Here is a 17,095-nt window from a genome sequence, read left to right on the forward strand (position 1 = left end):
TGCATCACTGATCTTGCAGGTAGCGCTCTGGAAGGAAATGATCTTCTCCACAGCAGTGGTGCACCTGTCCTTCGTATCCATTTGTTCACGGATGTGCACCCCTTCATAAGGTCAGTGACCGCCTGAGCCCGCTGAGGCCTGGGGCTAGTGGCCGCATGACGAGGGAGATGTGACCCTAGCCCTCAGAGGGCTCGGAGTCTAGCAGGAGAAGGGCGCGATGGTGAATACACACAGAAACTAGGTAGTCTGTGGGGAAGCTGAGGCGGGGGACCTGATGAAAATGGATGTCTGACATTTTTAGCTATCTCCCCACAGATAATCTGCAGCCTCTCTCTGTTTACTGTGAGAGGAGACACCTGAGGCCACACGTATTGCTCTTCACACTGTTCATCCCCTTGCTTCCCCCTAACAACGGCCGAATACACTGATCAGTACTGATCTGTCTTTTTGTGTCCAGGGGCTACTGTTCTCAGTGTGCTGCTCCTCCAGGTACTCCCTACGTTTAGGAAACCAACGGGCTCCTGCTGCTCCTCTCTGATCGGACCTGTACAGGCCGGAGGCTACCATCAACCAGTCTCCAAAGACGAGATGCGGAAACCCAAATCCTGCTCGCTGGGGGCCAGCGTGCCTCCTCCTCTCAGGGCAGCCGTGGACAGGGGCCCTCCGAGGCAAAGCATGCACTTTGGTCTCCGTGGTCTATAGTCACTGCTGGCTCCCCCATGCTGCTGTAACAAATGACCACAAACTTAGGGGCTTAAAATAACACAAAGGTGTGACTTTTCAGCTCTGTAGAGCACAAGACTGAAATGGGTATCACTGAGATAGAATACGGGTGTCAGCAGGGATTGGCTGCTTTAGGGAAGCTCCAGGAAGGATGACAAGGAGGTCCTCGTAGGCCACTGAAGGAATCTGGCTTTTCTCTGAGAGAAATGGTGAGCTCCTGGAGGTTTTGAGCAAATTACTGTCTAGAAGGCTGGCACGTTAGAGAAACAGGCCAGGAAGCAGAATGTGAAAGTGAAGATCAGTAGGAGAGATGGTCACGGCACGACCCAGAGAGGAGTGGCAGGGGCCCCCGAAGGAACTGAGTATTCACTCTAAATAGAGAGGAAGGTGCTGGAAGGTTCTGAGTGAAGGAGGGATGTGTTCTGGCCCTCAAGTCAGCAGGGTGGCCCGACTGCTGGGTTGTGAAGAGACAGAGGGGGCAGAAGGGGACGCGGGATGTCAGTCAAGAGACCATGTGACACAGCACGCAGGAGATGTGCTGGCTCCAAGAAAGGCGTGCAGTGGAGGTGCCAGGACATGGGGGTTCCAGGTATATTCTGAAGAGTGTGGACGGGACTAGCTAACGTACTGGGTGTTGGGTATAAGCAAAAGAGGAGCAACAGAACTCCAATGATCTAAGGAACTAAAAGAGGGGAACCCTTAGACTGAAGCACTAGGGGTTCTTTCAGGGAAAGAAGGGCACAGAAGAGCGGTGCAGGTGCAGCTGGGCGGCATGAGGTCTGAAGCAGAACGAGACCCACCAGAAAGGGGCACAGGTGTGGAACAGGCAGAGCCCTGGATTCAACCGCCACCACCGCCTTAGGAGGCAATGAGGACGTAAGAGCCGTGCCAGGGAGACCACATGCGGGCAGCCAGGACAGCCCTTGCACCCACCGCACATTTCCTTTCAGTTCTCTTTTCTTCACGCTCCATCACATTTTTTAAAGAGAGCCTACGGTATTAACTTTCTACATCCTTATTTCTCTGCGGATACCTCCATTCCACATTTCTGTGACCTAAAACTTGTCTGGTACAGACTGCAGAGGTCCAAGTTATTTCCCCAGAGCCTCTGAAAATTCTGAAGATTCTGTTTTCTTGCATCCAGCGCTGCTGATGAAAGTCTGACGTAAATGTCATCCTTCTTCCTAAGCAGGAGACTTCTCTGGTACAATGTGGATCTTCTCTCTACCCTTGTAATTCTGACGTAGCACCACAGTGTTTCTTGTTTGTTTTTTGGGTTTTGTTTTCTGGAGGGGGAATTAGATTTATTTTATTTATTTGTTTATTTTAACAAAGGTCCTGGGGACTCCTATTTTAACATAGAAGCACATGCTCTACCACTGAGCTGTACCCTCTCCCTTCACTACAGTGTTTCTACAGGGCCAGTCTTAATACTGTCCAACATGGTGAATCCTGGCTCTCCAGGGCTGCTTGAAGCTTGGTACCGACACCTGGCTATGGCCAAGACAAGTGATGCCCGCGACCATGGGCTACTGACTATCCTGGGGCAGGACATACTAGCCTGTTATTGTTTAGTAATCATAATTGGATTTCTGACCTGCACCTGATTTGGGCAGCACTTGGGCAGTTACAGGGGTCGAGGCTGGTTATGGAGATGTAACGTGCCATCTCACAGACCCTACCATAAAGAGGCCTTCGACCACCTCACACCCAGGTGCTGCACACGTGGCCAGTGCTGGTTTGTGAGTGTCCGAGGCCTCGAGGCTGAGGTCTCCAGTCCCTCAACAAGCCCTTCCACCTCCTGCTGCTGTTCTGTCAACTCTACCTACTGTGGGGCCCTGCGAACCCTGTCAGTAGCCATCAGACATGCATAATTAGCACATGCATGTGATAGGAGTGACGTTTATTAATCAAAGCACAAGAAATAGAACCTCTGTAATGAACTGTAACAAGAATACAGATCTTTCCTAGTGAAAATAAATCTTTCAACACCTCCAAAGGTTTTGATTCTTCTGAACCAGCCTCCCAGATAGTTACTTTCTATAGAGCACAACTGTCCAGCAGAAATACAATGCAAGCCACACGTCGTTTTAAAATTTCTAGCAGCCACATTAAAAAAGCACAAAGAAACAGGTGAATTCAATTTTAATAATGTACTTTCTTTAAACTAGTATGCCAAGAACAAAATCACAATAAATTATTGAGATACTTTACATTATTTATTCATCCTAAACCTTCGAAATCTCGTGTATATATTTACATCTGCAAAACATCACTTCAGACCAGCTATAGTCAAGTGTTCAATAGCTGCACACAGCTACCACATTGGGCACTGTAGCAACAGAGTCTGAGTTTGAATCTAATTATTCAGCAACGCTGGATAACAATAAGCTATCTCCTTTCAGAAAATGGTTGATTTAGGGGGAGGGTGTAGCTCAGTGGTAGAGCTCACGCTTAGCATGCACAAGGTTCAATCCCCAGTACCTCCATTAAATAAACAAATAAACAAACAAACCTAATTAATGCCCCCAAAAGAAATCAATGAAATGGAAATCCAGTTGAATAAGATCAAGAGCTTAGAAAATAAAAATTAAAAAGAAAATAAAGAAAATGGTTGATTTTCAGACCCATCCACTAATTTACAATTAAAACACTGCATTTTCAAATGTTATAGCATTAAATGGAATAACACCCACCCTCCACAGCAGTGACCCAGGCTCACATGGATTTTCATGTTATTCCAGGAGAGGGCTGTGGTGAATCAATGCCAGCGGAGGTTTCTCTGCCTCATGTGGAAAATCAACCGTCAACTGACAAGATTTGCTGAATTTCAAACGTTCATCAATTACTATGAAATAAAACAGCTTGCTCTTTGGCCACAGAGCTTTTTGCTCATATTGATCTCCACAGAAGTTTGACAAATGTGTTCCCATAACTTATGTATTTGTATCTGGTTTAAATTTTTCTTCACAATATGAATGTTTTGATGTCTGGTAAGTCCTCGGCATTGGCTTAAGGCTGCCATGTGCCCCATGATCGCTGCTTCTCTCCAGGGCGTTTACAGTTACAAGGCTTCTCTCCCTATAAATCATCTGATTAACCTTAAGGTAGAACATTGGGTGCAGGTCTTTCCATCAAGCGATTGTGTTTATAAATAGAACACAGAAATAGAAAAAGACCAGAAAAAGCCAACAAGCTTCATGCACGGTCTGTAAAAAGAGACTACTATATTTCAAGCATAGCACACTGAGAGATACTAGTATGCACGTCAACCCTGAGTGAATGACTCCTTTTAATACTTCACTTGAAAAGTCAGTATTACAATACTACAGAGGTAACAGAAAATTATATACTAATTCAAATATAATGTTGTAGCCTCAAATCCAAATTCTACCAATCCCTTTATTTTGCTTAAAAATAGTTAAGGCAAATTAATTTGTTTCATTATTATGAAAGAAGTGTGGGGAGACCTACCTGTTGGCCCTCCTCACTGGACACTCGTCCTCCTGGAAGATGAACACGGACTAAAGGGAGAGGCAGGAAGGAGGAGGGGCTTCTGCAACATTTGGTCAAAGAAACATTCTGAAAATTTACATTTTGAACTCAGTTTTCTGAAATCACGGTGCCACCATCTCACTCCTCAGCAGCCTCTCCCTACGACACGCTTCTCCGAGTTCTTCATCACAAACTCCTCAGCATCCAGAAGAAACCCTTTCCTGCTAACACCCATATCCACACACAGTTACCCTGCAGCCCTCCTGGTCACCTGGAACACCTTGGGAAGCACCTTGTGCACTGGCCTGGCCACAGCAGACTGGAAACTCTGAGATCAAGACTTCTAATATCCCCAGAACCTTGCCAAATGTCTGGTATACAGAAGAGATCTGCCAGTTTTTGAAGAATCAACCTTATCTGGAGTCATGCTTATATCTTCAAAATTACACTTTCTAGAAAATAATTTATGTCTTAAGTATCAGAGGCTATTTTAATTGCTTTGTTCCCTTGTCTCCTTCAAAAAGTTAAAAAAAACCCAAAAACAGGAGAAAAACAAGTCAATGGCTTTATATGAATAGGATATGATGCAGTTATTATTTTTCCAAGAAATTTTATATCAATTAAAACTCTGGTCAGCCATTTATTAACTGTATAAATATTATAGAGAAAAGTTAACATCTCTGAAATGTGGGAATACAAATTACTACGTTGTCTTTTTTCGGTATGTGCCATTAACATTTAACCTAATACACACGTTGAGTATGTCTCCTAGGCAAGCGCACTCACCCTGACGTCGGTGGCGTCTCCGTGCCTGATAACACTGGCCCAGCTGGCTGGCTCGCTGTTGCTTTCAAAATAATGAAAGACCTTTAAGACTCGCTCCATGGCCCCGGGGGACCGTTCCACACCGGGACCCGGGTGAGTCCTGTTACTTGAATTCGGTGTGTGATTCAGGTTGGGGTCAAGGTAAGCAGCTGCCATTATTTTGCTAGAAGCCAGGTATCTGTCATATTCTGTAAAAGAAAATAATTTTCAGTGTGCAATATTTGAAATCTGTGGATAAAACGTGTTGTGTGGATACTGACTTAACACTGTTCTTCATTCTCTCCCTGTGATATGTCACACACAGAAGATGAGCCCGAGGAGAAATGGGACCTGGTCTCCCGGGGTCATCACTGTATTCCCGCCCCTGCCCCCGTCCCAGAGCAGTACTGGACTCAGAGAAGCATGTTTGTTAAATTATTTAAAGGCCAGGAATCCTAATTCAGCTCTGTTAAAGGTTCACTATGTTATCTATAAACATTAATGTAACACCACCACCCCCTTTTAAATCACAGCCTTTAAATTTGTGAGAAAAGCTCACAGGAAAGCAAAATACGTTAATTTTGCTGCCTACTTTTAAGAAATTTCACATGAGGTACAAGTTCTCTCTTCATACAAAGAAAATTCAATGAGTAGTTACTAGATACACTAGGAGCTTGTGATGAAAAAACGCTAATTAAAACAAGGTCTTCTTGCTTAGTCTAATTAGCAGGAGAGCAGACAGGTCACAACTGAAAACAAAATAAACCCAAACGCATACAACACAATTAAATTATTTTCAGAATGATGGGAGGACTCCCATTTGAAAGCGAGGGAAGAGCATGGGCAAGACTCAACTCCCACTGAGAAAACTCAGAAAAGACAACCCGGAAAGCAACCCAAACATTTGGAACCCGAGACATTCTGAGGCAACCAAGACAACAGGTGACAGAGACGGAGCCAGGGACAGACACTTCACCGCCACCTCTTCCCAGAGGGCCTCTGAGAGCCTGAGGATCTAAGAAAAAGCCCCTAATGAGAGAGAGACCAGCAGTGAGAGACCCCGGTTATGAGAGCCAGGGGCCCGGGTTCTGGTGAGAAGGACACGGTGGAGAAATGAGTCCCTCCAGGACACTCACCAGTCCCAAAACCAGCCCCGAGGGAGCCCCCAGGAGCAGAGTAAAGCTGAAGAGAGGCAGAGGGGTGGGAGCACAGCTTCCACCTTCTACACAGAGAAGGTCTGAACAGCACGACCAACGGACAAGATGACACAGAAAACACGCACCCAGCAGCGATTCATCTCTACAGGTGAGATACTCACCACACGCTGGGTGAAAGCTCAGGATTCAGGAAGCATCAAAGCACTCAAATTATTCAGAGTATGTTCTGTGCTGTGTCCAGCACTAAGCTGGACAACAAAAAGGTAATAACCAGAAAATCCCCAATTATCCGGAAATTAAGCAATGTATTTCAAAGAACTCTAAGTGTTTTGAGTGATACAATAAAAAGAAATATCAAAACCAGATCCGGATAGCGTTGTGCTGAGACAGAAATCTGCACTTCTGAATGCACAATTAGAAATGAAGACCGGAAATCAATGATCTCAACAGTCACATCTAACAGCACAATTTAGAAGCTGAACAGAATCAAGTTATTTCTTAGAAAAGAATAATGTAACTGACAGACCTCTAGGAAGACTAATCAAGGAAAAGGGAAGCCAAATCCTAACAGCATCAAGGATGCAGGAGAACAGAGGATATGAATAAGGTGAGGCAGAAATGCAATGTGAGGAGATTGGTAAGAGAATGTTATGAACAACTTGAGCCAATGAAAGTGAAAATGTAGGTACATGCACAATTCCTTGCGAAATACAATGTCCCAAAACCAAAACAAGAAATATAAAATCCAAGCAGAACTATTCTATAAAAAAGTCAATTTGTAATTAAAATTCTTCCCACAAAGGAATATGTGAGTTCTTCCAACAATTTAAGGAATAAGTAATATCAATCTTACAGAAATTCTTCCAGAGAACAGGGAACACTTCCCAACTTGTTTTATGAGACCAGCCAGACTGCGACACAAAACATGGAGAGGACAATAGCAGAAAGGACCCAGATATCAAGCTTCCTTACAAACACAGGTACAAAAATCTTAACAAAATGTTAGCAAATTTAATCAAGCAATATTTAAGAAGAAAAATATATTATGGCCAAGAGGAATGCAAAGATAATTAAACATTCAAAAAGTAATCCATGTTTTGTAGCAGCTTCACTCATAACTGCCAAAACTCGTTGGCAACCGAGACGTCCTTCAGCAAGTGAATGGATAAATAAACTGTGGTATATGCAGGCAATATAGTATTATTCACTGCTAAAAACAAATGAGCCATCAAGCCATGGGAAGAGTTGGAGAAAACTTAAATGCACATTACTAAGTAAAAGAAGTCAATCTGAAGAGGCTACATACTACATGATTCCAACTATGTGACATTCTACAAAAGGCAAAATCACAGAGACCGTAAAAATGTTAGTGAATGCAGAGATGGAGGGAGGCACGAATGAACAGAGAGAACACAGGATTTTTAGGGCACTGAAAATCATCAATGTAACACTACAATAATGGATATATGTCATCATACATTTGTCCAAACCCAAAGAATGCAAACACCAAGAGTGAACCAGAATGTAAGGTATGCCCCTTGGGTGATCATGATGTGTGGTACAAACGTACCACTCTGCTGAGAGACTTTAGTAATGGGGAAGGCTCTGCATGTACTGGATGAGGTGGAAATGGGAAATCTCTGTACCTCTCTGAAATTTTGTTGTGAACCTAAAACTGCTCTTAAAAAAATAGTCTCAATTTAAAAAAACAATCAATGTAACTCCTAAAACTGCTCTTAAAAAAGCAGTCTTAATTTAAAAAAGCAATCAATGTAACTCACTGTATTTTCAGAAAGGAGAACCACAGTTATTTTAATATATGCATAAAAAGCATCTGATAAAGTTTACCAAACACCATAATAAAAATTTAGCAAAGCAGAAATAGGAAAATATTTCCTTAATCTGATGAAAGTATCCACATTAAACTAAATACTGGTGGAAAGGAGCCCTTTCCCCCGCACCTCACCCCAAGGCTGCGAATAAGTCGGAGGCCCACCACTAGCACGTCTAATTTGACATTGTTCCAAAGTCTTAACTAGATTCCATATGCAAAAAAAGGGGGGGGGGACATAGGGTAGGAGGGAAGGAATAAAATTGTCATTATTTACAGACTACATAACTATGTGTGAAGAAAATCTGTAAGAACTTATAGATGAACTAATAGAATTAATAAATGAATTTAGCAAGGCTGCTGGATCATTAAACAAAATCAACTCTACTCTGATCATTTCAGCAATCTCTTTCGCTCCCCAAATTAGACAGTAAGGATGACTAAGTATTGTGCAGTATCTACTGCTTCCTGAAAAGAAGCTCTCTAGTTCCAGATACACTGGTGATGAAAAGTCACTGCCGCTGGCCCCTGAACACCACAGGTGTGAACTGCCCAGGTCCACTGACACGCAGATTTTTTTCAGTAGTAAATCAACACTGCATTACCACATACTCCCTGGCTGGGTGAATCCTTGGGAACAGAGTCACAGACACAGAGGAATCCTCACCCAGAGAGGGGCTGACCCCTCCTCCTCAAACTATGGACCAGTTTTGTTTTAATTTTCAATCTGTCACAGGCCAATACTATTGTAAAATAAAATGAAGAGGAAAACAGAAAACAGAAAAACTCTAGAGAACAGAATAAAAATAAAAGACATACAAAAGCCAAGCACAGAACTCTATCACTAGACTCAATTAATATAAAATTACTGTCAAATTGCTGTAAAGGTTTCTAGACACTTATACCAAATTCTACCTTACTTTGTCCTAGGCTGGCAACAGTTCCAGCATCAACTCCAGTCTGCTGGCCACACTTGGCGAGTCCTGACTCAGGCACCAGGCTGCCCGGCTGGGGTCCCCAGAGCAGCAAGAGGCCAGAGCTCCCTGGACCAGGAATGGGTGGCCTGCCAGGGATGGCCGCTGACCTTCCAGCTCAGGCCTCCCTTTCATTAACATAGGGACCGTCTCAAGGGTTCCTGGTGTCTAACTTCTTTTCCTGGGGTAAGGAGGGCAGTCCCAAGGCAGGCTGAGGAAGCACGGTGCTGACAAACCATGGCGTTGACTCCAAGGCTCACCTCACAATCTGACAGAGATGCTTCATAAAACAGCACATATGAAAGAGGGGGAAAAGCACAAGGACCATAACGACCACCCCAGTCCAGAGCCGCCCTGTTTACATTCACGGTACATACTAAGATCCCACCAGGAGAGCAAACTCATTTTGCTGGAAATAAGCTGGCCCTTTAATAAAACTCGAGAACCATGCCAGGAGAGAAGAGAAGCAAAGAAAACAAACTGGAACAGCTGACATTTGTAAAAATTAAGACATCATCAAGCTTGAAGAGTTTCTAAGAATTTGATAATGATCCCAGTTAAAGTAAATCCTTATGCAAACTAGACCAATGTGAAAGTTTCCTTCTCCCTAATTTTGTTCTTTTACACAAAACTTGGGTTTATTTCCGCACAAAAAGTCTAACCCGAATATCTTAAATGTCCTATAGTGATTTTACTAGACAGAGAAGCTAACATCAAATCACTTAAATGTTTTACTATTACAGTATCAACACGTGTAGGGGAGTTTATATTTTCCAAATCTCCCATTCTCAATGCTCTTCTTCCAACGTGACTATGACACTCCTTTCAAGAGGCAGAGTCTACATTCCTCCCCCTTGAGTCTGGGCCTCAGGCCAGACTAAGAAACCTCCTAAGCTACATCATAAAACGCAACAACAACAAAAAAGTAAGGCAGGGACCTGGGTTCCCTCGGTTTTCTTGGGATGCTCACTCACGGAACCCGACCACCATGCTGTTCAGAAGCTCAAGCAACCCGAGAAGAACTGAGCCCCAAGAACCTGCTGACACTTCCGAGCCACGTGACAGAGCCACCCTGAAAGCAGACCCTCTGGCTCCCGGCTGTGCTGCCCCAGCCAACACCACATGGGAAGAGATGATCTGTCCCTGTTCAGTCCTGTCCAGACTGCAGGTCTGAACAACATTAATAACTTGTGTCATTCGAAGCCACTTAGTGTTGGGATGGCTTGTTTTCAGCAATAGGTAACTGACACAGCGTATGCTCAACTCCAGGAAGCAAGGTGGTTCTCGCTTTGTGTGGAGCGTGGGGCCAGAAAACGACTACCCGAAGTAGCTTGAATGATGCGTGCCGCCTTCTCCTCATTGTTAAACTAAAGATACAGAGCAAGTGTCTTTTCTATGCCTTGGCAAACTGTCATAGCCCTTCCTAAGTCTGGGTCACCTTCCTTTTATAGTTTATTCTTTGTACTTTGACATTTCTAACATTGCTAAATCCTTCCCATTTTTTGGTCTTGGAAAGTACAAAACTACTGAACAAGTGCCTTCTCAATTTAAAATACTAAAAATATATTAAGGTATACTCGGTGCTGGGTGCTGGGTTTCCTCAACTGGGGATGGCTGTGTTACAGAGGACTCTCCCATGCTCAGGGGCTGTGCTGACAGCTCCAACAGCAGCCTGCCTCCCATTTAAGGCTCAGGAGTTAAACATCTGTATGGACAGGAGACAGGCCTTCAAGGTTGTTCACAACCTCAGCATGCTATGAAAACAGAAGGGTTTCCTCTCAGACACCTCTAATTAGAAAGGGAGCAGGAAATGATGACTTATTTAAGAAACCACCTTAAGAAACGCACACTTACTATAACCGAAGCCTGTATTAAGAACACCTTGAAGGTAAAAGGAGTGTCCTGGAGGCACCGGACACAAGCAGATCTTCCCCTTTCTACTATTTCCACATTATGAAGACGGCTGCCCTGTCTGACTTAATGAATCCAGAGGACTTAATCAGACAACCCAACTGGCCATACCAAAAATAACCGATGCCAGACATTCCAACGCATGCTTTCGTCTTGTGCTGGTCAATCTACCAAATATTAAAGAGCCACACCAGGCCTTCTGCCTTCCTCTCTACTATTTCTTGAACTTTCCCTGTCTTCCCAAAATAATTGCATTCACTAACAATCTACCTGCCTGTTTTATTCTTTCCCCAAACCTCTCTGGCAAGGATCTAATTAGAACTGAACCTATGAACACAGTGTTACATTTCATCCAAAAACTAAGAATCACACTTCCTTTTATATTCAATACCGGAACAGCATTAACCCCAAGACACCTAAACTAGGCTCCAGACTCTAATAATTAACCAATGATGCTATATTTCCATAGCCAGCCAGCCAGCCAATCTCATTCACTTGTTCATGCTTGTCCCCTCCCTTAGAGTAACTATACACAAACACACACACACACACACACACACACACACACACACACACACACGATTAGTTACAACTGTAACAAGCACTATTAAAGAACTACAACTGTAGTAAGAGCTGTAAAGACAAAGTCCAAAATCATCAGAGCATCACCCCATCACAGCCGCGGGGCACCCGCTGTGAGGAGCTGAGGGAACCACTTCGGGGGCTTGGGGAAGGGCAGGCTCAGTATGAGGGAAGTTTCAATCCAGAAACCCTGATCCTTTGGTTCAGAAAATGTTCTTGCATCATTTCTTTGATGACTTTATCCTTTTTCTCTTTCTGCTTGGATGTCAAACTTTCTGAATTCATCATCCTATTTTCTTTCTTCTCTCCATTTGTCTTTCCTTTTCATGTTCTGAGATACCTTCCACATTATTTCTCAATGCTACCAGTGAGTCTGTTTCTGCTTTCTTACTTTTAATTCTGCTTCTGAGTACACTTTTTAAAAAACTCTGTCTTTTATGTAGGCAATATCTCCTCTTAGCACTCTGGAAATCTTACGAGACAAATTTTTTATCGTGTTCTTTTAGCTTCCTTATGTTTGCTGTTTCATCTTCATGGCCTGTAAACCGTTTTCAGTTTGTTTCTCTATTTTGGTCTCATGCTGTGAAAGCAGAGGCTGTCTTTGAATACCTGGCTGTCAGTCAAGCAACCCTGAGCGCGAGGCTGGCTTGGAGACCAAGTGCCTGGCAGGGAAGCAGACCCCGCCCGACAGGATGGGCCTCTTCTCCAGTCCCAGCCTCCTCAGAAGACGTGGATTCCGGGAACCACGGAAAGGGAAAGCATGCCTAATTGTGCTTAGTCCCCAGTTCTGAGTACAAGATACAATCAAGGTACTATGTTTCACCAGAAATTTTCCACAGTGAAGTTTTTAAAACCAGATGTGCAAACAGCCTACAAAGGGAAGAATGACGACAGCCAGTCAGCAGCGCCAGGTGAAGACCAGCCCGGTCAGGCTCATCCCTGCGCATCCAGACATCCTCCACGCCACCCCCTCCCCGAGGTGTCCATGTACTCTCTACGGGCGAGACACCTGGAGATTACAGGACAGCCAAAACTTCACAAAAATCGCACAAATCAACCTGAAGAGAAGGAGCCCAACAGAATCTTGGAGCTGTAGCTGAAGAAGGCTGGACACTCAACAGAACAGGCATGTCCCAGGGAAGATTTTAGGGCCATCACCTCTGACCTTTGACCGGACTCAGGAGCAGCACGTGTCGCTAATGACATTAGGACCTGTGCCCACTCCCAGCTCCATGGCTCCTCAGTTACTGTTAGTTCCTGATCTGTGGGGTGGGCGTGCTGGTACCCACCCTGCCAGCTGAGATAATAAGCATCAAGTGCTTAGATAGATACCGGAAGCCAAGGCAGCATTCGACAGACGACAGCTGTTAGAGGAGGAGGACCCGAATTCTTGGGGCCCAAGAGAGTAGAGTTCTAAGTCAGGGTGTTCTCCAAATGGAAATCCTGAAAGACCCTCCCACTTAATGAATACTTTAAAAGTCCCATCTCAATCCCCAACCAGCGTTTTTCCTGTCACTCGTGGGCCACACTGCTGCAAGGCCATGCACAGCTTTATGAATCCTTGTCAAAAAAGGAAACAACAGACTGCCACTCTTACCATGATAATATCCAGTATATATGAAATGTATTATTAAATCCAATAACCAAACACAAGTGCCCCTTTAGACTTTTCTCCTAAGCCTTGTCTTATAAAAAAGCAATAAGCATCTGAACATTTTTCTTAATTTATTTTATTATTTTTAATGGAGGTACTGGGAACTGAACCCAGGACCTTGTGCATGTTAAGCACACACTCTTTCACTAAGCTACACCCTCCCCCTAATATGCATTTTTTTAACTGAAAGCATACCACCAGTATACCATTCCATCATGAACTTACATAAAAGCTGAAACCAAAAAAAAAAAAAAAGCTGAAACAAAAAAAGTCAACAGTTTGGGACTATTATCTCCTCTATGAAATTCTGTCAACTTTACAAAGATTTTCACAGTAAAATTAACATTAACGTATGATATTCTGGCAGTACTTTGTTTCTCTTAAAAAAAAAAGGGGGGGGGCTAACAAAACAGACCTCGGGGAGATCAACAAGCTGGCCTCATGCTGGTTAACAGATCCCAGTTTCCCCTTGGTTTTCTCAGCAGGACAGACTACATATATCTTTCAATACAGCATTTTCCAGTTGGATTGAAATAAAACATAATTTTCCTTATATTTACATCTCCCAAACTCAAGACATAATTTTAAACAAAAGCATGTATGAAAAAGTCTCAAGTCACAATCCAAATGAAATCTGTAGGACCTCAGAAAATCAGGGGAACCCTACCCTGGACGGAGACTGCTCTAGGAGTCTGTCCTCCACAGACACCCCGTGCCTCTTACAGTCCCTACAATACAGTGAGAAAGTAAGCAAAGCTCCACTTTGCAGTGTTTCCACCCTGAGGTATCAACCACCCACAGAACGTCACCAGACTCTCCTGGCTCTGCAGCCACAGGAGTGACAGGGCATCCCTGGAACTTCCTCCCTGGCCAACACTCTGCATGGGCTGCCCCTTCATCACCAAAATCCTCTGCTCTGACGTCCCTCAGCCTCCTTCCTCAACTTCCTTCAAGCCTCAATTCTCATCTCCATTTCATAATTCTAGGAAACTGCCTTCTTTTTTATTATAAGAGATTTTTTGGTAATTTTATTTATTTTTAAACTGAGGTACAACTGAGTCACAATGTTATGTTACTTTCAGGTGTACAGCATAGTGATCCAGTGTTTTCATCGATTATATTTCACGTGATGTTATTATAAAATATTGATTATATTCCCTGTGCTGTATATTACATCCTTGTACCATATTTATTTTATATCCAATAGTGTAAGTTTTTGTCTGCATGTTTTTCTAGCAAATTTATTTAATGCTGCATCACTTTACTATCCATGTAATGTTTAGTGAAGAGCATGCAAAATTTCCATATACAAACAACTGTTAACCACACTGTCTGGTAATCAAGAAACAGTATTTTACATCTTACATTTTAGGTTTTATTTACATATAGTCCTTTCACTGGGTTTTAGGAAACTGGCTTAATGTTTTTTGTTGATTGTGTAATTTTCCCTTTGTAAAACAGAATAATGCCTTATTTTCCAGAAATGTGTTACTAAACAGATGTATTTATAGTCTAAATTTAATAGTTCTGTATTGAAGTATAATCGTAAAATGTACAAACCTTAAGTGAACACTTCAAGGACTTATACACACGTGCATACATATATGCATGTGTGTGACTCTCCACCTGTATGACTAACACCCAGACCGAGGTGTGGACATCTCCATGCCTGCTGTATCTCCATGTCCCTTTCTAACACCACACCCTCCAAATGGAACTACTCCTCCCATTACTTACTGCAGATTAGTGTTTCTTAAACTTTATATAAATTAATCACACACATGGACACATAAGGGAACATCTTTTCACTTGTTCTTTGAGAACAGCAGTACTTTGATATGAAAACCTGACAAAAAGACTACAAGAAAAAAATTACAGACTGATGTTCCTCATGGAAATAGACACAAATATTCTAAACAAAATGCTGTATCCTTAATTTCACAATGTATAAACAGGACTATAGATAACACATCATGATCAGGTAGGACTTAGTAATGCAAGGTTGGTTTAACAAGCAAAACGTAATTCACACAATCACATCGATAGATACAGAAGAAAATTCAACACTCTTTAGTGATTTAAAAAAAAAAACCCTCAGAAAACCAGGAATTAAAAGGAAAGCTTTTTGATTTGATAAAGAATACCTTAAGAACAAAAAAAAAGACAAAAACTAGAGCTAAGTCATATCTAACTCTGAATATTTTCTTCTTAAGGTCAAAACAGGACAAGCATCACTTCTGGCCATTTCTACTTAATATTGGGATGAAGGTCCACATTGAGGTAGGCAAAAAGGTAGGACAAATACATACAAGATACCAAGACTGGAGAGGAAGATAGTTTTTATTTACAGATTACGTGATCACAGTTTCTCTGGATTGTCCACTTGCTCAAATAGACCACCAGAACTAGTAAGTGAATTTATAGGAAGACCACAAGATAAACTAACAAGATAACCAATTTCTACACAGTAGGCCAAGGACTGGAAAATTAAACTTAAAAAAAAAAAAAAAAAATTCTTTACAACAGCATCAAAAAAACATCCAGACCTCCACACTCAGAGCTACTATACATAGCTAAGAAATACTAAAGACGACCTATGTAATTGGATAGGTACACCAACATAAGTCCCAACTGTGTTCACAGATCATTCTCCTAAGCCGACCTATAGCTTCAACACAGCCCCATCAAAACAAAACAGAAAAAAAAAAACTCCAAAAACTGCTATAATTGGTAAAACTTTCTATCCATAAGCCTGCAAATTCAACTGAACACTGTGATAGCTGGCAAAAAAAAAAAAAATTTTAAAAATTCCCCAACAAACTAAAGCTACATGAACCACATAATAAATCAAGGTTTCATTATCTTTTTACTCAAAGAAAAATTTACTACCACTGGTTTCTTTTCAACAAACTCCAATAAAATACTTAAAATATGACTCATTTCATACAATTTTTCAGAAAAAAAGTACAAAAATACAAATGTACATAATTTAAGTTAAAAAAGACAGTACATATACACCTAATCATAAGCCTGTTATATGAGCTACATGTCAATAACATTACAAAATTTATATAATTACTTAAATGCAAAACAAAAATATTCAGTGATAATTATTTTAATGTTAGATTTCTTTAACTGAAAACTGATAGAGTGATGAAATTCAGAAAACTGTTGAATTTACAATGAATTCTTTACAGTTTAAACAATTACAGATAAATTTGGAATTAAAGATTTGTGAACAATATTTTAAAAAATCAGTGTTACTAACCACTAAAGCACCAGAAAGAACTCAAAAATTTTTTAACTTTCACAAAAATCTCCACTATCCTCGCTGGCTTCTAATGATTTAGCCCTCTGTTGCTGCAGGCAGATAGGATGATGTCATCCACGAAGGCGAAGGCGAACTCCTCTGCTCACTACAGGAGTCTGCCAGGTGCGCAGCACTGGGACACAGCAGTGAGCAGGACAGACCGGTTACCTGCCTCCCAGGTGTGCACTGCACCACAGGAGAGCGAGCCAAACAGGTGAACCGCGTACAGTGTGAGAGATGGTGATGAGTGGGGGAAGGGAGAGCAGAGGAGAGGGGAGGACGCTGAGGGCAGGAGGATGGTTCAATTTCCAACAGGGTGGTCAAGGGGTACACACATAACTTACTGCACAAACCAGGAGATGATAGATACACTGGGGCACACACTTTACCTACCCTGCTGAGAAGGGCGTATTTGAGCAAATACCCCACGTTCAACTAAAAGCTCTAGGGTCACACGTGGAGAGTGCGAGGAGCCTTTTGCTCAAATACAATGAGGACAAGTGAAAGAATCTGAGGATAAAGAGACCTGAATACCCAGGGTACCGGGCTTGTGGGTGAGGGAGCTGAGTCAGCAGTATTCCACACAGGAGTGGGAAGGGAGTGCACCGCGCTCCTCTGGCTGAGACATCAGAAGCAGGTGCACCCTGCACACAG

The 17,095-nt window shown here is 42.5% G+C and overlaps 1 protein-coding gene across 19 annotated transcripts in view; it reads right to left on the reverse strand.

Annotated features, from left to right (window-relative positions):
* PTK2 (protein tyrosine kinase 2) overlaps window positions 1-17,095 on the reverse strand; it is a 202,185-nt gene that overhangs the window by 135,777 nt on the left and 49,313 nt on the right. For 18 of the 19 annotated variants that reach the window (XM_074353159.1, XM_074353154.1, XM_074353152.1 and 15 more), the window contains one exon: window positions 5,005-5,231. In XM_074353159.1, the coding sequence (XP_074209260.1) occupies window positions 5,005-5,199 (195 nt within the window). In that variant the 5' untranslated portion in view covers window positions 5,200-5,231. Of the gene's footprint in view, window positions 1-5,004; window positions 5,232-17,095 lie in introns of those variants that run through there. The other variant, XM_074353166.1, reaches the window with a different exon arrangement.

The sequence above is a fragment of the Camelus bactrianus genome, chromosome 25 (assembly GCF_048773025.1).
Source record: "Camelus bactrianus isolate YW-2024 breed Bactrian camel chromosome 25, ASM4877302v1, whole genome shotgun sequence".
Classification (NCBI taxonomy): Eukaryota; Metazoa; Chordata; class Mammalia; order Artiodactyla; family Camelidae; genus Camelus; species Camelus bactrianus.